The sequence below is a fragment of the Anthonomus grandis genome, chromosome 14 (genome assembly GCF_022605725.1).
Source record: "Anthonomus grandis grandis chromosome 14, icAntGran1.3, whole genome shotgun sequence".
Classification (NCBI taxonomy): domain Eukaryota; kingdom Metazoa; phylum Arthropoda; class Insecta; order Coleoptera; family Curculionidae; genus Anthonomus; species Anthonomus grandis.
Genome location: NC_065559.1, coordinates 20,954,131 through 20,977,559, shown reverse-complemented (window position 1 = coordinate 20,977,559; position 23,429 = coordinate 20,954,131). Strand labels below are relative to the sequence as shown.

At 32.1% G+C, this 23,429-nt stretch overlaps 1 protein-coding gene across 3 annotated transcripts in view; it reads right to left on the bottom strand.

The window, feature by feature from the left end:
- LOC126744737 (oxytocin receptor-like) overlaps window positions 1-23,429 on the bottom strand; it is a 504,438-nt gene that overhangs the window by 23,215 nt on the left and 457,794 nt on the right. For all 3 annotated transcript variants that reach the window (XM_050452271.1, XM_050452270.1, XM_050452272.1), the window contains 2 exons: window positions 22,953-23,230; window positions 8,523-8,672 (listed from right to left, as the gene is read on the bottom strand). In XM_050452271.1, the coding sequence (XP_050308228.1) occupies window positions 8,523-8,672; window positions 22,953-23,230 (428 nt within the window). The remainder of the gene's footprint in view (window positions 1-8,522; window positions 8,673-22,952; window positions 23,231-23,429) is intronic.

Sequence of the window (23,429 nt, the reverse complement as noted above, 5' to 3'; positions counted from 1 at the left end):
ATGAGAGTCAAATTAAATACTTGGGAGTAATATTTGATTGTAACTTAAATTTTTATGCACACGCTGATTACATAACTAGAAAATTTTCCAAAAAAATTGGTTTTATTGCAAGAGTAGGAAAACAATTATCAATGGCTACAAAACTATTACTGTATAATAGCATTGCAGCTCCGCATCTTGAATTTTGCTCAACAATTTTATACAATTTACCAAACTTTAAAATTGAACAGTTACAGCTTGTACAGAACAGGGCAATGAGAACTATTTTGAAATGCAATAGATATACCCCAATCGTAATGATGCATAACGTTCTGAATATGTTGTCTGTTAAACAAAAAATTATGTTTAGCATCTATGTTTTTTTGTATAAAGTTAAAAATAATATGTTACCACCATATATTTGTAAGAAGGTGAAGTTTTTTAGAGATGTGCATCATTATCAAACTCGAAACTGTAACAATTTCATACTAATCGATAGGTGTAACTCTAACCAGATGTTAAATTCTGTCCTACAGAGAGGCTTACAAGATTTTAATAGATTACCAACCAGCATAAGAGACTGTGATTCTGTAAATAATTTTAAAAGGCTGGTTAGGGCACATATATTGTCCTAGGATTTTTGTTACCTTTACCTAATTGTTTTTTTTATTTTCATTTTGTTTATCTCTTATAATATGTTGTTTAGGATCACTATTTTAGTTTAACACTTATTTTAAGTTTAATTTAAGTATATGGCTTGAATTATTATAGTAAATATATGTGCAGATAAATATTGTAGTGAAGCGAGAACAATGATGAGGTGTTTGTGGTTGGCAGAAGAGCTGTGTTTGTTATCCATGGAACAACCGGGATTTGACATGGTCTCTCCAAAAAAACCAGGACACCCTGTATTCGATCAATTTCACCAGCCCATAGGTAATTAACCTCATGACCGAGATTCACCTATTGGCGTAACATTTTATGGTTATTTGCGAGCACTGCAAATTTTGATTACATCAATTGTTTTGTTTAGATCCACATGTTAATAGTAACCTCAAGTGCATATGTATATTATATTTTTTACACAATAAGCGTATATGGATTAATTTATAAGGGTATATTAATAATTATTTAATTAATAATATTATTGTAAAGTTAGTAAGAGCGCTTTAGGTTTATGTATGTGGTAATTTTTAAAAAATGTCTGAACCAGTTTTGGTGGCGGGGTGCTTAGGTCGCCGACATAGCAATGTTTAGACGGACCGGAATATTGCGGTATTCCTTGGATTAACCGGGATGCTGCTGTTCCTGGTAAAACCGGGGCGTTGCAAGTGTCGGGGATCGGGATACCCAGCATTTGTCATTTATTGCTTATTTATATATGTACTCTTGCTGACTAAATATGTTGTTGAATTAGCTTTATGAACATTATTGATATATGTATCTTTATTTATTTATTTTTTTTTTTGGGAAATTTGTTGTTTTTGTATGTAGCTATTTATGCTAAATAAAGATTATTATTATTATTATTATTAAATTTATTTTGCATGCTAATTTTCAATTTTCCTATTAACATGGCTTTCCATAATAATGTTTATATTAATTTTATTCTTATTTATAAACAATTTATAATAAGTAATAATATTGGTAAACAAAATTTGCCAGTTGCCGAAAAACCATAATCTAAAAAATTAATATCAAAATTGCACGATGCACGCCGCCCATGGTTTTACGTAAAATTACCGTCTATTTGCTGTCGGTGCGGGCTTCAAGGCTTTTGAGACCGTCGTCGATTTATGAATGGAAACGGGGAGAGATAACCTACTGGTTGTTATAGTATACTGTGGCTAAGGGTTTTGCAATATTTTTTGCATCAAGACTTTCTTATAAACATACTTGACAGAACATATTTCTGGATCTTGCTCAAGAGTTCCTTCCCACCCTGTAATGATTTATGGTACATTTTCGATGGGCCACCCTTAATATTGTAACGATATTGTAAATACTGAGAAAGCTGATTTTCTGTCATTTCGGAATAACACAAGTCGAATACCGCACGACATCTCGAAGGTTGGAGAGAAGTTTTCGAAATAGCATTCTAGTAAGTATATACTTAACGATCTGCACCGCCCATTGTGAGTCAGTTGTCAGTTCAGCGAAGTAATTTTTGGAATATTGGCGCGAAATTCAAATAGTGATAAATAAATACAGTGAAAATAAATATCTCTAGTAGCAATAAGTGATGGTGTTTTTGTAATGAAGTATGTAATTAAATTAGTTGAATATTTTAATTCACACCAAACGAATGGGAAAAATGGTACCATAAATATAATATTCTTACCTCCATCCGAAGTTGCTGTATATGGAGTATTTTGCAATGAAAAATCCGTTAACAAACAAGTAAATCCATGGATTCTCACAGCTATTTAGGCTATACAATAACTACAAGTGAGGCTAATTGATGTGAAATTGTACAAATTCTGCGAATGTTAATGAAATTAAAAGTCACAGAAAAATAGTTAATAACCTCTAAGCACCCTCCTTTATTTAGTTGACTCATTTTCGCCAAACTAATGTCTCATACTTTTACAAAAAAATAATACGTCTTAATATTTCTTTATTTTAGTAAAATGTTACTAAAAAACAGTCCAATCAACCTAATCAAAATGTGGACGTAACTACTTACAAGCTGATTTAGATTACGATTTCGTTATTTCGATTAGGATTAGTAAATAAGAATTAGTTTTGTCAAAGTTTACCTTTTTCCAGCAGGAGCACCCACTGCAAGTTCTCCGACTAAAAATTGATTTATTCTGTAGAAGCCTCTCACTCACACAATATTTTCTTAGAATTTGATTCATTTGAAACCCATTGATTAATTCGAAAATTATATGAGTACAAAATTCTTCTTGATAAATTTTAAGCACATCGTATAAAATCATAATAAATTTAGTTTAACATTTTTTGATAAAACAACACGAAAGCGGCCAATTGAAAAAGTTATGCAAGGCATTACTTGGAAAATTTAGTTATTTGGAAAACAATTTTCCCAAAAACATCAAAACAGCTTCGCGATCCGATTTTCTAATTTATTTAAAAAAAAATATAAAAAAAAAATTTACTTTTTCTACAACTGAGTACACCATAAAGGATAAATTTTAAAGATGTATTTACTTATAAATGCTTCAATTATAAGTCACAAAAGATAAATGAAAAACTCAAATCCGAGAATCGTGTTCTTACTAAAATTTGCCTAAATTACTTTTAAATCCACAAAAACAACACTTTTGATGAAGAAATTTAATTTGATTTATATAATAAGTTTCGAAGTAGGATTAAATCGATTTTTCGTTAAACGTATTATTGGTATTTTAAAATTTTATATTTTATAAAAGAGTGAATTGATTTTCAAAATTTACTAAGTAACTTATAGCAAATTAACACTATTATAACACTATTACATTATAACAATTTTCCCAAAAACATCAAAACAGCTTCGCGATCCGATTTTCTATTTTATTTGAAAAAAAATAGGACATGATACCTCCACTTAGAAAGTTAAAAGTTTTGATATATTTTCAGCATCAAGACTTTCTTATAAACACACTTGACGTATTTCTGGACCTTGCTTAAGAGTTCTTTCCTACCCTGTAATGCTTTATGGTACATTTTCGATGGGCCACCCTTAATATTGTAACGATATTATAAATCCTGGGAAACCAGCTGATCATTTCAGAATGGCACAAGTCAAACACCGCACGGAATCTCAAAGGTTGGCGAGAAGCTTCCGAAATAGCGTTCTGCCAAGTATATAAGAATCTGCACCGCCCATTGTGAGTCAGTTCCCAGTTCAGTGAAGTAAAGTTCGGAATATATATGATATTCTCACCTCCATCCGAAGTTGCTGTATATATAGTGTTTGCTACGAAAAATCGCTTTATTAGTATTCTGGGAAGCTCTTGGTTAAAAAACAAGTAGATTCATAGATTTGCACAGCTATTTAAGCTATACAATAACTACAAATAAGGCTAATTGATGTGAACTGGTGCAAATTCTGCGAATGTTAATGAAATTAAAAGTGACAGAAAAATAGTTAACAACCTCTAAGCCCCCTCCTTTATTCAGGTGACTTATTTTTGCCAAATTAATGTCTCATACTTTAACAAAAAATAATACGTCCTAGTATTTCTTTATTTTAGTAAAATATTACTAAAAAACAGTACAATCAACTTAACCAAAATGTCGATATTACTATTTACAAGCTGATTTAGATTACGAATTCGTTATTTATATTAGGATTAGTAATAAGATTTGTAAATAAGATTTAGTTTTGTCAGAGTTTACTTTTTGTAGCAGGATCACTGCAAGTTCTCCGACTAAAAATTGATTTATTCGGTAAAAACTTTCCAATTATATAATATTTTCTTAGATTTTGGTTCATTTGAAAACGATTGATTAATTCGAAAATTATATGAACTCATTTTTACTCTTTCTACAATTAAGTACACCATAAAGGAAAAATTTTAAAAATTAATTTTCTTACATATGTCTCAATTAGAAATGAAAAACACAAACCTGAGATTTGTGTACTTACTAAAATTTACTTACATTACTTATAAATCCACAAAAACAGCACTTTTGATAAAGAAATGTAATTTGATTTATATAGTAAGTTTCGAAGTAAGATTAAATCGATTTTTCGTCAAACGTATTGTTGGTATTTCAAAGTTCCGTATAGGTAAATTTAAAAATTTTGCTACTAATTTCGCACTTGACATATTTCTGGATATTGATTTACCCTTAACAGACATTGTGGAGTCCCAGGGACTCACAGAACTATATTAACACGTATTCATCTTTTGCCTTTTGTCCCAGCGCGGCGCGCTTTTTAGTACCTCCCTACTATGGCATCAGCAATATCATGTTAGCGCGACAAAATTGTCAGTCACTCTTGAACCTGCGGATCGAGCGCGTGGTAGTCCCTGGGACCTCACAACGTAGTTATTGTGACTATTTTGAGAAATGACAACTCGTCGGAACGTAGTGCAATCGGATGATCCTGAGTTTGAAGAAACTGTTCAGGCGTGGTAAGATGAATTGGGCAGTAATTCTTCTGATTTGGAAGGAGATAGTATCGAAGATGGTGAATATGTTTTCAGTGCACATGTATCCAAATGTGAAATGTCCGTGGAAGAAATCGATACATCTGCAGGAGTCGAGAATGTCTTGGACGAAATGGAGGAGAACTTAGATCAGGAAAGGGATGAACATGTAAGAAAAAAATATTATGGGAAAAATCATTATAAGTGGTCATCGGTTGAACCTACACGAAACGTCCGTACTCCTTGCCACAACATTCTAAAGCTCCCTTCTATACGTGGCATATTTGACGCTGATAATAACATAGAGCCAATTGACGCCTGGAAGAAAATGTTTAGTTAAGACATGTTAGAAGTTATGCTATAATACACTAATCTAAAATGACAGAAGTACAGACAGAAGGCTTCCAAAGAGAATCGCACTGAATTTAGAGACACCAACGAAATTGAGATTAATGGATTACTTGGTCTCTTGCGCTTGACATCTATATTCAAATCAAATAACGAAAGTATAAAAGCCATGTTCGCCACAGATGAAACTGGAAGGGAAATATTCCGACTGGTTTTTTCAGCCCGTAGGTTTAAAGTACTTCTGACATGTATTCAATTTGATACACGCAGCCAAAGAAAGGAGCGAATGAAAGTTGATTCAGCGGCTGCAAAGTCAGAAATGTGGAAAAATTTAACAAAGATTCACAGGTTGCTTATACTTTGGGTGGAAATGTTACGGTAGATGAAATGCTTGTGGTTTTTAGAGGTCACTGTCGTTTTATAATGTACATACCCAGTAAACCTGAATAATATGGAGTAAAGGTGCAATGCTTAGCTGATGCCAGAAGTCATTATGTGTACAACACCTATATATATACAGGGTGTCATTGAAATGGTGTAAAAAAATTCGGGGAGTGATAGTACTCCTAAAAATTTTAAAAAAAGTTCCTATAACTATAGGGTGGAAAATGCATATTAAGGGAGTTAGGGGCACTGAAAGGGTAAATTTAAAAAACGGTTTTTTGAAATTGTAGGCTTAAAAAACGAGATAAAATTTCGAAAAAAAATCCTCTGCCATAAATTTTGACCAAAAATCAAATGGTGATACTGAAAAATAATTTGGAAAATCGGAAAGAGTAGTTTTTGCAAGGGTAGGGGGTTAATTCGTGAATACCTTTTTTTAGGTTATTCTCTTCGCAACGTGGGTTCATTTTTTAAAAACTACATACTTTTTCCTACAAAAAAGGTACTCTTGTTGCACATCGCCCAGAACGATGGTTTTCGAGAAAATTGAAGGCAAAAAGTTTGCTCTGATGGGCTGCTAACTGGTTAAACAACATAAACTTATGAAAGTTATGGGGTTTCAAAAGTAAACAAGTAGTTATTAAATAATTAATTGAAAAATCTAAATTTCATGATTTTTAAAACATCGTATTGCTTTAAAAAAACGAAATAAACCAATTACCAAAATTCCTTATTAAATGCATACTTATTTGATTCATTAGCCTAGTTTACACCGCGAGTACCAAATATTCAATACGCGGACGATTAATACTGAAGAGCAACTACGTCAACGCATTATCGACTGTTCCAATCAAATTCGTACAACCCCAGGGATATTCCACAGGATACGCAGATCATGGAGAAGAAGAGCAGATGTCTGCATTGAAATGAATGGTGGTCACTTTGAACATTTACTATGAATGAATTAAGAAATGCATTATTTTAATAAGGAATTTTGGTAATTGGTTTATTTCGTTTTTTAAAGCAATAAGATGTTTTAAAAATCATAAAATTTAGATTTTTTAATTAATTATTTAATAACTACGTGTTTACTTTTGAAACCCCATAACTTTCATAGGTTTATGTTGTTTAACCAGTTAGCAACCCATCAGAGCAAACTTTTTGCCTTCAATTTTCTCGAAAACCATCGTTCTGGGCGATGTGCAACAAGAGTACCTTTTTTGTAGGAAAAAGTATGTAGTTTTTAAAAAATGAACCCACGTTGCGAAGAGAATAACCTAAAAAAAGTTATTCACGAATTAACCCCCTACCCTTGCAAAAACTACCCTTTCCGATTTTCCAAATTATTTTTCAGTATCACCATTTGATTTTGGGTCAAAATTTATGGCAGAGGATTTTTTTTCGAAATTTTATCTCGTTTTTTAAGCCTACAATTTCAAAAAACCGTTTTTTAAATTTACCCTTTCAGTGCCCCTAACTCCCTTAATATGCATTCTCCGCCCTATAGTTATAGAAACTTTTTTTAAAGTTTTTAGGAGTACTATCACCCCCCGTATTTTTTTACACCATTTCAATGACACCCTGTATATATATATATATATATGTGGTAAAGGTAGCGACACTTCAGAGGACTTAACTGATGAAGAGAAGAAGCTGGCTATTCCTACGCAAGCTGTCGGTCGGCTTTGCAAACCAATCTTTGGGACCAACAGGAATGTCACAGGCGACAACTGGTACAGTTGAATTATACTAGTGGATATATTATTAAAAAACAAATTCACGTACGTTGGTACACTGAAAAAAAATAAGCGTGAAGTACGTCCTAAATTCCTTCCTTCCAGAACAAGAGAAGTCGGGTCATGTCTCTATGGCTTTACCAAATCAATAACTTTGTTATCGATCATACCGAAGAAGGGCAAAGCTGTTGTTCTCCTTTTATCCATGCACCACACTAAAAATGTTGACCCAGATACAGGATTGCAGGAGATAAGTGAATTTTACAACATCAAATATCAATACCTAGAAATGCAAAAAAATACTGTCTGCCTGCAATGTTGTAGGAAAATATGCCAAAACTGCCTCGTTGATGTCGATGAAAGTGAATAAATGAAAAAAAAATCACGGAAAATACGTTTTTATAAATATCTTTTGAATAACCAAGTATTTTTTGCGAGTATATACTACAAAGAAAAAGCTACAATAATTGGTTACCGAATATTTTCATATCGTAAGGTGGCCTACGCATTTAGAAAAAAAATTTGTTTTTTTATATGTTTTTTTTTAAATAGAATACCCCAATTGTTTTATGTTAAAATAAAGTTAATTTTCTTCATTAAGTTTTTTTTATGGAATGCCCTTTTTACCCTAAAATAACAAAAAATATAAAAGAGTATTGCTAACTGTCATAATCTGTTGTCAAAAACTTGTCCCAGGGAGAAATTGTTGGGAGTCTCAGGGACCACTCAATGTGGTTTGTGTCCCAAAATGACACCAGGTCAGTTAAGGGTTAAGAGTTCTTTCCCACCCTGTACAGTTTGGAATATTGGCGCGAAATTTAAATAGTTGTAAATAAATACAGTGAAAATAAATATCTCTAGTTAGTTATAAGTGATGGTGTTTTTGTAGTAAAGTATATAAATAAATTAGTTGATTATTTTAATTCACACCAAACGAATGGGAAAAACGGTACAATAAATATAATATTCTTACCTCCATCCGAAGTTGCTGTATATTGGGTATTTGCTACGAAAAGTCGTTTGATTAGTATTCTGGGAAGCTCTCGGTTAAAAAACAAGTAGATCCATGGATTCACACAGCTATTTAAGCTGTACAATAATGTTAAAATAGTAAAGGTGGAACCTGAAAAAAATATTAATGGGTATAAATATAGTAATAGTTCTTTTTTTTGGGAGTATGCATGTTGGCATTGTTTTTAAAATTAAAAATAACTAACAAAACACTATTACTAATATCTAACATATTAATACCAACGCACTGGGACTAATGGTTCGATGAATAATTGAGGTTAGTCATAATTTGGTGCTATAGCGTAACACCACAGCTTTGGTCTTATGTTTACCATTTTTAGAAAAATCAGAGCTGCAACTTTTAATCGATAATTTGCCAAAAAAGTTCAAACAATTTTCTTTTAAATGGCAAAGTTGTAGCTCTTAAAAAACCGCGTCTATTGATAAAAATATTTATTTCAATATAACTCAAAACAAGTAGGTTCAGCAGATATGTTTTAAATCTATGAAGTATAGCTTTAATTATAAGCTATGTTTTTGTCAATTTGACTCTTTTCGAAAGATAGTTTTCTTGATTTATCATTCAAAACATTCAGGCAAAATTTTTGACGAAGTAGATTTAAACGTCAAAGTCGAAACTCTTAAAAATATGCGTCGATCAAGTATAATATCATTACACAACAATTAAATTTTCGCCTTAAAAAAAATATATGCTAAAAGTCTATAAATAATTTCTTGATACCTGCAGCAATAAATTGGAGTGTCGGCAACGTTGCACCAAGCCGTGCTGCTAAAAATTGTCTCTAAATAAGCAGCTTTCTCGGTAGATAATATTTAGTTAAAAATTGTAAAACTAATAAAAAGGAATAAAGTGAGTTGATTTTTCAAACAAATGTTGTCAAAAAATTAGCGTTGTTAGAAATTTTATGGTTAAATAACCTCCAAGTAGTTTACAAACAGTATTGCCAGTTACATATTACCTTAATATGGTATGTGAAACTATATATGGTAAACGTAAATCCAGAGTTAACATCTATTACATCGTCGTTGCATCGTCGCGGCAAATAAGTCGTGTTTATGTTTGTTGTAAATTATTTGATAAAATGATAGTTTTTCGGCTAATTATTGATTCACAGTCTCATTATTGAAGGTGCTTTGTACTTTGTAAGTGTACTTACGGTGATATTTATACAATCGTGGTAACAACTTTTTTTAATTTCACTAATTTTATCTGCTGCTGTGATTAACCTAGCAAAGCTCGAGTCATGTGTCCACATTGCTAATTGCAGTTATTTATGAAATGTATTTGTAGGTATAAATATATGGTTAACAAGAGTTCAACGTATGGACCTTTGATGTGTTTGTCTAATGCTGGTGCTGCCAAATTTGACAAAATCTATGCGACCTTTAAAAAGAAGAAGAGTCACGAGTAAAAGTGTAGTTTTTGTAGTACGGTCACCAACAGGCGGTTGTCGAGTATTGATCTTAATAATGTTAATGAAAGCTCTAGTTTTATAAAGACCGAGAAAAGTAGAAATGGGCGATGTAACTTTATGATAACTAACAATGCTTCCATTGGTGATCTGATGAATGGCATTATTGAATTACATAAACGTCTTGTTTCTCTGCAATCCACAATTAATAAACTCATGAAGGAATTACAGAAAATTCAAACTTTCAAGAACAACCTTGCTCAACAAATGCTAAGATTAATGACAGTAACTCCAGTATAATTTTTGAGATAAATGATAGAAATGTGCGCAAAAACAATATTGTTTAATGTTTAGGAAATTCATTTTGATGATATAAATAATAGAGTTAGTCATGATAAGGCGTTGGTACTTGACGTTCTGTTCAATAAATTGGGAGTAGATCATATTGAGCCCTTTAAGGTCTATAGAATTTGATGTCGTAGAGCCAATAATACGCCTATAAAAGTGTGCTTCAATAATACTGAGATTGTACGAAAATGTTTAAGAGAGAAAAAGAAATTAGGTGCTAGCAATATAGTAATTAGAATGGATCTTACCAAATTACAGCTTGATGAAATTAGGGTTAAATAAGTTTTTGAAGAATTGGCAAAAAGAAAGGAAAATAGATGAAGTTGTGATAGGTACGAGGCCTAAAAAATTATTAGGTGATTCATTGGTAATATATTATTTGACGTTGGGGTTATGAGGTCTAAGCTAAAGCATTTGAAGCAAACATAATTTCGTTGGCTGAACCATGGCTGTTTCGGACATTTTGTCGCCTGAATTGGAGTTTACGGAATATAAAGTGTTTAGATGTGATATAAGTGCCTTAAGTAGTAAGAAAGTTCTAAGAAAGATAGTGAGGTGTTTTACTTGCTGTGAGCAAGAAGTTAAAACCGCGATTAATTACACACTCTTGTTCATCGTTAGAGCAATTTTTTGTTTCTGTGTAACTTAATCTTAAGAATATTGTTTTTGGAGTAGTTTAACTGACGGCCAATTCTGATATGGGTCATTACAGTGTTTTCTGTGAACATATTTGAAGCTCATCCAAACTGCTTATTTACTATTGCAGGAGACTTTAACCTACCTGGCTGTACTTCGTTTAATGAAAATCAGAATCTCAGTAAGTTAACTTTTCAGATGTGGTAGAGTGTCGCACCAGCTACAGTGCTTGGACAGGTATCTAATTACTTAAATGGTAAAGAAATGTTTCACCTGCCAAATCTGGAAGGCACATTTCTTGATCCAAAGATCATTTAAAGGTCATCGATATTAGAAAAACAAATTTTTCTGACTATTTTTTACCAGTGACTAGCTCGCAGTCATACAGTGTGTAATACTGACCGCTCAGTATTATTGCGATATATATTCTTCGTACCGAGAATAACCTATTGTTAAATCCTAGGTTATTCTGGAAACATATAAGCAATGTTGAAAAGTTAAATACTATTGCTAAACATCTAATTTTGAGATACAGTTAATTAATTTTTCAATTATTTGTCTAACGTACATTCTGATAAAGCATTTCAAACAACTGAATATTACATGACAAGGATTGCAGATCAATTTGATGTCAAATTTGTAGAGTTATCTTTAGTAGAGGTTTTTGCCTAGATTCTTGGCTTAAAGTGCAAGACTTCTGAGGGACCAGATGGCATACCCAGCTTGCTGCCTCGTGAATGCGTATGTACTCTGTCGAAGCCTACTTGCACTTTATTCAATATGTCTTTCAAGTCGGGAGAATTTTCTTTTTTTTGGAAGAATTCATATATTACGCAGATATTTAAGTCTAATAATACTAGTGATTATCGAGGAGTTTATATACAGTCAACCTTGCCTAAACTTTTAAATCACTTGTAACCAAACAATTGTCATGGCAATATAAAAGCTAAATTATTAACAATCAACATGGTTTTCAAAAAGGTCATTCCACTGTTACTAACATAATATGCTATGAAAATTATCTGTTTAATGCTTTTAGTAAAGGCTCACAAGTTGATGCTGTATATACGGATTTTTCGAAGGCGTTCGATAGAGTTAATCATGCGCTTCTACTGACAAAGCTCCAAGCTTTGGGTTTTGGATCAAATCTTATTTTTTGGCTAATAGACTATTTACTGGGTCGATTGCAATATATACGGCTTAATAACTTCTTATCTAGCAGCTTTTCTGTGCCATCTGGCGTTCCTTAGGAATCGCATGTAGGTCCGTGGCTCTCTAACATCATCATTAATGATATACGATTGATTGTAAGTAATTGTGTATTTTTATTATTTGCTGACGATTTAAAATTGTTTTTGTTCAACATTGTTTGAATATACTATCGTTTCCACAATTTTAAAAAGGGTAGCGGAAGTTAGGGATCTCAGAGTAATTTTCGATTCTAAGTTGACATTTGTGTCTCATATTGAAAAGTGTTCAGAAAGCGAATAGAAAACTAGGTCTTATAGCTAGATGCAGTCAACACATCTCATGCTCTGTCTACAAAGTTCTGTACTGTTCGTTAGTCCGTTCTAGTTTGAAGTATGCTAGTTCTGTATGGTCTCCATTTTATAAATTGCATATCGAAAATATTGAGAAAGTCCCAGATAAATTCTTTAGCAATTGTTCTTTTAAACTTAAGTTTCCACTAGCTAATGGTCACATTGATACAAATCGATTATATCAGTTCTCTTTTTGCACCCACTTGAGTTAAGGCGTAATAATTCAGACTTGTGCTTTATTTGTACTTACAAATGTGTAATATGTGGCATGACTGATGTACAAAAATTGACTATGTAGATTTTGACAGTAGTTTCTAAAGATAGCATAGTTCTATCACTAGAATACAACGTTCTTTCGATAAGATACAAATGTTGCGCCACAAATGCTTTTTCACAAATGTATTTGACAGTATTTAACGCGCGTGTGTTATTCAGGAAGTAGAGAACTATCCTCAATTATATAACCACACTTTGCCAGAATATAGTAATAAGAGGACAATTAAATTGAGCTAGGCGAAAATTGGGAAAAAATTTAATAAAACTCAAAAGTAGAATGAGCATAGTATTGTAGTTAATTTGTAAATGATTAATTATCAAACATGAACTTTTTTACATTTAAGGGATATAACTAAAACTATATGAAGAGTTTAAGAAGAAAACGAGGAATGCAATAAAAACTTGTTTTTAAGTAAATCGATTTTACATTCATTTTACATACACGGTTTTGTTTAGCTTTCTTCTAACATAGCGTTTTTAAAATGCGTAATATCTCGGCACGCTCACTGCTTTCCTCTCGGTTTTCCCCCAATTTAGCGGATAGTAGGTGCCAAAACCTAATAAATGGAGTACCTAAGCCAATTTCGACAATTTTGTGACATTCATGGTCATCTCCTGAAACCCTTTATATACGGAAAAAGTTTTTACTTTCTTTTAAATGATTGTTACATTTAAGTCCTATTGGATATTTAAAATGACTGGAATATTATTGGATATTACATCCTGATGGGCTAAATATACCGTAAATTTAGGAATTATAAGTCGATGTTAATAAGTGAAAATTAAGATAGAATTTTTTTTATTAAATTATTTTACAGGGTGGTCCAAAAAAAGTTACCATTTTCCCAAAAAGTTACATATTTTTTAGGCTGTTTATTTTGTAAAAAAAACGCTCATATTTATAGTATTTAAACTGTAAATCTATAAAATGGAAGGTCAAAATGGGAGATGGTTTCTTTTAGGGCTTCAAATTGCCCTTTCAACAATTACCTGTTTTTTAGGTTTTAGTTAAGTAAATAGTACATAAAAGACCTTACTAGCTTCAGACCTTAAATTTATTTACAAAAAAAATTGTTTACAATATACTTCTTAGATAATTTATTAAAAATCTAAAAAAGTAATAAATTTTTTGCAGAAAAAGTCCTAAAATAGACTTACATTTCGCATTTCTAAACAAATCTTGTATTTCGAGGTATAGTTATTACATTTATCCATTTATTTTTAAAACTACTTTTAAATTATTATCTGCCAAAATTATTTTAAATTACATAATTATTTTGCCAGGGTACGGGACCATAAGGTTTTAGAAAATATTCAGACAAATAATCTTTATTTTGAGTTGCTTGATCGCTGGGCCTTCCTTGGTTTTGAATTAAATATCGTTTAAGATTCAAAATATTTTTACTTGACGTATTTTCTTCTGAGATGCACTTTTTCCTTGATTTTTATAAAATTGTGTAAAACACAAGCAGCTTTTACAATTTTAATACTTTTTTTTACTGAACACGAAATAGGGAACTCAAACACACGAAACTTTGAGACAAGCCTACCAAATGCACATTTTACAACTTTTCGACCACGAGATAATCGATAATTGAAGATGCGATGCTTATTAGTCGAATTTTTTTGATTGTAAGGTCTAATTATACGATTACCTAAAGGAAATTCATTATCTGCGACGAAATAGTATGGAAATGAAGATCGTAAATTTTCTCCTGCTAATGGTGATGGATTGGGAATATTTAAAGTATTTATTGAAAGTGATCGTCCAAGACTTAAATATCTGAATACGCCAGAATCATTATTTCTGCCATAATCTCCAACATCAATGCTTGTAAACAAGCCATTTGCATCTGCACATGCCATAAAATTAATGGAAAAAAATTCTTTATAATTAAATATGCTGATCCAGAGTTGGTTGGTTTCTTAATGCGTATGTGATTACCATGTATTGCACCAATGCAAGGTGGTAAATTTCATAATTCCATAAACTTTTCAGAAATTTTCAACCAGTCTCTTTTACTTGGTTTTTTAATATAGAGGTTGCAAGACTTGCCACATAACGTCACAGCCTTCGTCAATTATTTGACCTATTGCTGTTTCAACCCTCATAAAAACATACGACATGGATTAAAAAGATCTAAAAATCTACGATAAAAGAAATAGATTAGATTGCTATATCCATAATATTAAAGTATAAATGTAAAATTCACCTTTATCTTAAGCCATAAATTTAAAAAATTTCATTTAAAAAAGTTTTTCGAAAACACCATCAAAAATTTTTTTAAATTTATTTTCACTGCCCTATCCTATAGAGTGACCCAGTTTATTAAGCGATATTTAACATTTAGATTCTACTGATAAAAATAAACTACTTTTTTTTAATTATTCTTTATCAATTTCCAGCCACCCTGTATATTCTATTCAAGCATATCTTTAAATTTACAGAGAAATCTTGCAAAACCAAATGAAAAGGAATTTGTTTGTCATATATTCGAAGTCTTAATACAAAAGGTAAAAGTGATTCTAAGGCCGGCTCAAAAAAGCTATATTAATTGGGACAACATTTGACATTCTTAAATGCATTTCGAAAAAATTATCCTCAAGAGGGAAATTTGCAGTCAGAAATAAAAGATCAGCATAAAGAATCGCAGGCACTTATGGAGACCGAAACTGAGACTGAATTGGAAAATAATTATGATGATATTGATAATCAGGGCGAAGATCAATATTCTTTTCGGTTGCAGGGTCCCTCTACAACAGATAATACCGACCAACACTCAGATATAAGCAGTCCAACAGGCTTATCTTTAGCTGGTCGACAAACAGGTAAAAAGAAGTTCTTACAATAAAAGAGGACTTAGTGCTGTCGATAAATGTGCAATTGATTATTTGATATGAGTTATTGCTTTAAGTCTCGTTCCCCAAATGGAATCTATGACGCCAAGGCAACAATTATCATTTCAAAAGGGCATTCTAGAGTTTATCGAAACACATCAAATATCCAGTGCAACCGGTTCTTTATCAAGACCCTAAAACAACCACGGCAGGCTCATATTATAGTTCAATTGGTGTAAGACATAAAGATCAGCAAACCACTCACCTACACCAACTTCCACCTTCACAGTCATCATATTCTCATGTAGGCGAAAAAGAATAGACCAATAGTGAGAAACACAGCGCCACCTAACAACTAGGACAGAAACACGCATAAAAAGAAAAACACTCCGGCTGATGCGTATTGTAGGCCTAAATCGCTAATTAAAGAGTACTATAACCTCACAAATTAAAACAAAACAACAGATTATGAAATGCAACAACGAAGGCTTTGTAATAAATACATAAATATCACTGTACAACAAAGAAAATCTTTCAGGTTCAAAAATTGCTAACTCTAGTGTAATTCCACCCGCTAAATTCATAAAGGTTAAGTTGTGATTCGAATATATATTAGGTGTTTTTTATGTTTTACAAGTTAAAGAGTTGCTAAATTAATATGCCACAAAAATGTATTAACTCCGTAGACAGTTTTTGTTATATCTGTGATGGAATAACATTTTCTTCGCAGAAACGCAAACTGACACCGCTTACTAAAACTGTATATTAGAATTACTTTGGTAGGCGATTAGGACAAGTCATGGGATCCATACATGTGTTGCAATTCTTATTCAGTTACTCTGAGGGAATGGTTCAAAAACAAAAAACGATCGATGCCATTTGTCATTTCTATGGTTCGGCAGGAGCTTACAAATCATACAAATGACTGCTACTTCTGCTTATCTCCTCCCATAAAGGCAGGATTGTCAATGAAAAAAATAAAAACGGTTAAATACCCAAACCTTTCGTCAGCTACTCGAAGCATTTCGCATTTTGACACTTTACCAGTTCCACCACCATTTAAAATCTATGAATTAGAAGTAATAAATGAAGACAAAGAGGGTGAGGAAGAACCTAATACGCCTTTAACATTGAAGGACCCCGATTTTGATCCAACATTACAGCAATCGAATCTTCTCTAACTTAATGTCAGGGTCTCGGAATATAGGAAACATCAGCAAAATCTGCTTCCTTTTTTTGAGAAGAAGGAAAATCTCGTTGTTTGCCGCAACATAAATGGTCTGATAAAATTTTTAAATTTGAATCACGACACAACTGCATAAAGGCTCTTCAGGCTCTTTCAAGCTTAGTTTGAAAGCTGTCTTGCTTTACAATGGCAATCAACTGCCTTCTGTTCCTATTGGTCATGCAGTTTTTATGAAAGAGACCTATGGATATATGAAATCCCTTTTCAAGTCAATTAACTATGCTAAGCATAACTGAAAAATTTGTGGCGTCGATTAAAAGTCATTGCTAAACTTTTAGGAATGCAATTAGGGTATACTAAATACTGCCGTTTTCTATGTATGTAGCATCATAGTAGGGATAAAAATTCTCGCTTTATTAAACTGACTGGCCTGCGAGAAATCTGGATATCATCGAGGAAAACGTCGTTGCTGAACCTCTTGTTGACCCAAAAGATGTTCTTCTCTTCCCCTTACATATAAAGTTGGGATTAATGAAAAACTTTTGTTAAGAATATGAACAAAGAACAGTCCTTCCAGCACTTAAGAAACAAATTACCTTCGTTTAGTAAGGCAAGGATTAAAATATTTTTATTGGGCCATAGATTCACCACCATATGAAGGATCTTGAGTTTGACAGAGTTTTGGGAGAGGGAAAAGAAAAGGAAGCGTGGAATCCTCTTAAAGGAGTTATTCGAGGATTTTTTTAGCAATAAACAAGATGATAGCTACAGAGATACTTCTGAGCAAATATCATCAACTTTGATGCAACATATCCCTTAAAATACATTTTCTCCCAACTGGACTTTTTCCCCTCTAATTGTGCGCTGTGAGTCACGAACATGGAGAGAGATTCCATCAGGACATTTCTGCGATGAAAAAAAGATGTCAGGGCCGTTGGAATGAAGCTATACTTGCGGATTACTGCTGGTTTCTGTGAGGGGATTCTCTAAACTTACCTTATAAGAAACAAACCAAAAGAAAACGAGCTCATAAAACTGACACATTTTTAGTATTTTTTTTATAAATTTAGTGCTTTTAAATTGTAACTGAAACTATACAACTAATTAAATATTCAGTTTTTTTATACGAAGTAGGCAAATAATATAGTTTTTTTATATACTAGGTTTACTGTAATATCATGCCTATTGTATATCACAATAGGCATAATTTTTTTTGTGGAGCAGTAATATAACTAATTATCAGAAGGGCACTAAAAATATGAGCCAGTGGCAACAAATGGAACGTAGAGTTCGAATACTACCTTTATAGGTAGTATTCGAAAAAGTAGAAATTCGCTATTGTAGAAACTGTGCCAAACCAACGAGGATGCCTCCTAAAAGCAGCGTCATAGCTTTCGTACCTACACGTCTATAAACTAGACCCATCTACAACTGATGAAGATGTAGTAATTTATCTTAGGCCAAAGTATCCAGAGATAAAATGTCGAAAATTTGCCTCTAAATATCCAGCCAACTATAGCTCCTTCAAAGTTGGAATGTCTGAATGTAATTTAATTTACTTAAGAATCCGATACAATGAGCAGAGGGTACAAGAATCAATAAGTTCTTTCACGTGCGGCAGAGGTTTCAAAAAGTGACTGTGATGAAGTAACTGAAATATAGAAACTGTTTATAATTTTACACTATTTGATATCAATGTGCAAAATTAAGCCAATAAAGTTGACTATTACTTATAAGTAATAGGAAATTTAATGTTCTTTGTCTAAGGGAATATTAGTGTTTGGATGCAAGTTTAACATGTATAAATCTGGATAATTATAATTTCATTTCAAATTCCTCCAGGTCCAATATTGTACATGAAGGTGTCTGCTTGTATACTCGAGAGGGAGTAGGAAAGATGTTCAGAAATATTGTAAACTTTTGGATGCATAGTTTTGTGGAATGGAGCTTTGCAAGACTTTTTGATAATAGTTGCATACAGATCCCGAATGTATGGAGTATTTAATACATTCTTGAAGTGTCTTGATAATCTCCTGTATGATCTGTCAGATAAGTATAAAAAAATTGTGGTCTTGGGTGCCATTACCACACAGATAGGTATCGAAGCATGAGTATAAATGTTGTCAATACAATGTATTCAAAGTTTATTACAAAAGTGAATCTGTTTTTTAATATCTAACCCGAAGTTGGTCAACAGTTCTACTTACTTAAAATTACTAATTAATCATAATTAGTTAATTAGACGTATTGTCTAAATAATAATAATTAAACTTATTGAAAAATGCTGTGTCGATGGTTCTTGCAATATTGTTGTGTGACCCAAAAAGCTAAATACGGAGTGACTATCCACCACAACAGCCCAAAAGCACGATTTACTTACATTGGTCAACAGCTATCATCTTAAAGTAACTTAATTTGAATTCACTAGTGTTTGATAAAAGTAAGTCTTGCCTGGACAATATTTTGACTAGTATAGACGGCTTTTTTTTTGGTCAGAATTGTTAAAGCTTTATCAGATCATAATGATCAAATAATGTATCTTAATCAATCTAAGCAAAACAAAAACAATGTTTGCTTTAGTAGGAAAATAACTGAAAAAGCTCTTAATAGATTAAAAATTAGCTGACTATGACTGACCTGAGTTCATATTATGGCTCTTAGCGTAGAAAACTACAAAATTCCAGAAATTATTTGTACTACACCAATTGTAAGTTTTAAAGTTATTTTTTAACTCTAAAAAAATTAGGTACGATGGTACGAATTTTAGATTTCGATAATAAAGTGACGAAAGTATTTGCTGCCTCAAGAAATAGAAAAATAGATTTTAAATATAAAAAATCCGACATGTTTTAGTTCCTAGGCTTTAGTTTTTTAAATACATTTTTCTACAATCGATGTCAATCGGCTTAATGTAAGAGGGTTTACACTGATGAATTCTACTTGGAGCAAAGCCAGAGATTATGTTCTTAGATCTGTGCTATAATTAGGTTACGCTAGGTTTTACACATTGCCATTACACAATAATAAATGAATAATAATTTCATAAAATTTCCTTTAAAAATAAATGTTTAGTACATACATTTAATTAAGTGCAAGTATTTTTCTGAATATTAGGATTATTAAAGATGATTTTAAATCTGGGCTTTAATAGCTATAAAAATTCTACTTTATTTTTCTCAGTTTCAACGCTAAATAATGTCGATAAAAAGAAGTGTTGTTTGGGACTACTTTTTGGGTTAAGTTTGGGGTTACGTTTTGGGTTTACACAAGATGTTAAAGATAGAAGTAAAGCTAAAGGCAATCTATGCTCATCTGTTTTAAAAATTAATATACACTTCTCAACGTCTAGTTTAACACGTCATCTCAAACTAAAACATCCTACAATAAACCTGGCAGAGAGTCGTAAACGTGGTTTTCAATAAGAAAATGAGGAAGAACATAAGGGTAAATTTTCGCCTAATAATAATAAAAATTATAATAATAGAACAACTTTTTGTGATGATGCTGCTTCATCCCAAGTTATCAAAAAAAGACAGGATCAGATGAATATTACTACATTTTGCAAAAAACCTCTTGGTATTTCAAAGCAACAAAATATCGATCAGCAATTGTTAAAGATTGTTGTATGTGATTATCAAGCTTTCAATGTCGTAGACAGTAAAAACTTTTAAGAATTTGTTAGTCTGTAAAATCCCAATTATCAACTACCCAGCAGAAAAACTCCCTCAAATAGTTTGCTATCAGCTGCCTATGAAAAGTGCCTCACGCAAGTTAAGACATCAACATTGTCAGAGTGAAATGTGGAAAATAAATTGGTAGCATGCGTTACAGACAATGCAGTCAATATGGTAAAACCTGTACAGTTAGGAAAGTGGTGGCATTTTCCATATTTTGCTCATTCCCTCAACTTGGTGGTGCAAGTAAGTTTCAGCCAAATTAATACAACTTTACAAAAAGTAAAGAAAATTGTAGAGCTTTTCAAACGAAGTTCTTCAGCAACAGAAGGATTACAAAATGTCCAGAAGGGAATGGGATGTCAAGTACTAAAATTAAAGCAGGATTGCCCCACTCGGTGAAATTCGACATTTAACATGCTCAATAGGGTCAATAAGACGAAAGAATCCTTACAAAGTGCGTGGGGCATATTAAATAATCCAAGCTTGCCGCTCCTCACCTCTGAAGTTGTTGTGTTGCAATATTCTTGCATTTTTTATTGAAATAACAATTGAAGTAAGTGGCGGAAAAACTGTTACTTTATCCAGGGTTGCAGTATTAACTAAAAATTTAATTGCGTACTGTAATCGTCTAAAAAATAATACTTTCGAAAACTTACAGGTAGAGAATTTTATTGGGAAGCTAAACGAAGAAATTATAAATAGGTTCAAAAAAGGATATCGAAATTTAAATACTGTTTGGGAAGCGACATTTTAAGACCTCAGATTCAGGCATTCTAGTTTTCACGATGACGATATTTTAAGACAAACCAAGGAAAGTAAAATGCAATAATGCATACAAATTCGAAATGCCAATATTAATGACAGCAACAAAAGCAATGATCCCGAAAATCATTCCGAATTTGTGGCATCAACATCCACGCAGACGCAGACACAAAAGTTAAGCAGCATCTGGTCTGACTTTGATTTAACGGTCGACAAACTAGTCGAGAAGAGTGAAAATACTAAAGCAGCCAGTATCATTGAAGTATTTTCACTGTTACCTAGAAATAGCAATAGACTTTTTTCATGGTGGAAATAAAATTGAAATTTGTTTCCTAACCTTTTTGAGCTAATGAAAAGAAGACTTTGTATCCCGGCGACATCCGTCCCGTGCGAATGAACATTTTCGAAAACAGGACAAATAATAACTGATAGAAGAAATCGCCGCACTTCTCAAAGATTTTAATATTATATTCTCATGTCTGCATTTTTTTTTTGTTTCTTTTTCGTTAGTTTTTTTTTAAGGTTTATTTTTGTTACCATTAGAAATATTTTTTTATTTTTTCATTTTTTAAATTTGGTTTCTTAAAGTTACCTATTTTTATTTATATAAACAATTTGCATTATTAAATGATTTGGTGTTTGAATATTTTGAAATTTAATTAAAATCAATGGATTAATGTATTTTAAATTCTATACAAAGACATCACAAAGAACAAAAAACTTACAGTAAACGATGCAGCTTAATATCATTTATTATTGTGATTTTTATTTGAGTATGTATAGGTAAACCAAGAGGCAAATCATCAAATTTTCCGACACAGAAGCGTACAAAGGTTGTAGAGTATCATTTTATAGTATCCAACCCACTGTGTCATTGTGTCGATACATTAACTTGCATGGTGTCGAATGAATCGACACACACAAAAGTGTCGAATTGCCCATCACTACTACGCAATGCGAGTGTCCGGCGATTGGTCTCGAACGTCTAAATTGGCAGAGCTGGGCTCTCAATATCGATATTCTTTGTGTCTGTACATAAGTTAAACTTTTTCTTGTGTCCCATTAGTATCGAAATAAGGCGCATGCGCCTATGGGTTAATGAGTAAAAAACTTTTGTTTTGGCGAGATCTGCCCACCCTTACATTTCGGCACAATAGTGTTGGAACACCCTGTGTATGGTTAAGATAATTTAAAACATTAATAATTTTTGTGCTGTTGTGCTTTAATTGTATAGTTCAGGTTTATTAGTTAAATTGATGTAGAATTCCCCTTATATCTTATTTATTATTCCTAGCTAAAGGATTAGCCCTTCTTATAACAGTTTAATAGTTTTCGAAAGTTTATCTGATTTGAAAACTTATTTTGGTCTCCATTTACGATATAATATATAGCTCATTTTATTCTAAACCCTTGAAGTTTAAAGTTAAGGGTAAACTTTATAAATATTTCATGGCTCTTAAAATAGATCCAATTTAAAAGCAATTTAAATCTATAGTGATAAAATATTCCTGTCAGCCAATCTTTAATTGAGCTTTCCAATTCCCTTACAATATTTCTTATTAGAGTAAGTACAGTTTTGTTATAATTATTTGTAACACTGTATTATATAATATAGTTTTACTAATTCTTAAAAACTAAAATTCATTATTTTCCTTACACTAATTTAATAATAAATACCATCGATATTATTCTTACCTTCTAAAAATGAACTGCTGGGATCAATCGTGGCCCATAATTGAGCAAAAATGAAGGGAGTGGAGCAGACAATATACATCACTATGACAGCCACGGTTTGTTTAACGGTATTGATTTTGGCCCTCGAAATAAATGGTACCTTGTGTCTTTCCGTCCCATTTTTGAAGCTACTTTGAGGTCGTAGAACAGAATCGGAACATCTCCAAATTTCACAACATATGCAAGTATATGTGTAAACTAAGACGAAAAGCGGGACGATGAATATGCTGATGCTATACCTGGAAAATAAGTAAAGTTAAATATATATATATATAGGGATATACCTTATTAACATGACAAACCGCTTTAAAACTTTAAATGTCTGTGACAAACACATTTGGATTTCGGGCCGGACCCGCTAACTTTGCGGTGATAGCGGTGTTTTTAAATTTATGTAGCATTATTAATGATAAATGTTCTTTCCTTTAAATTTATATT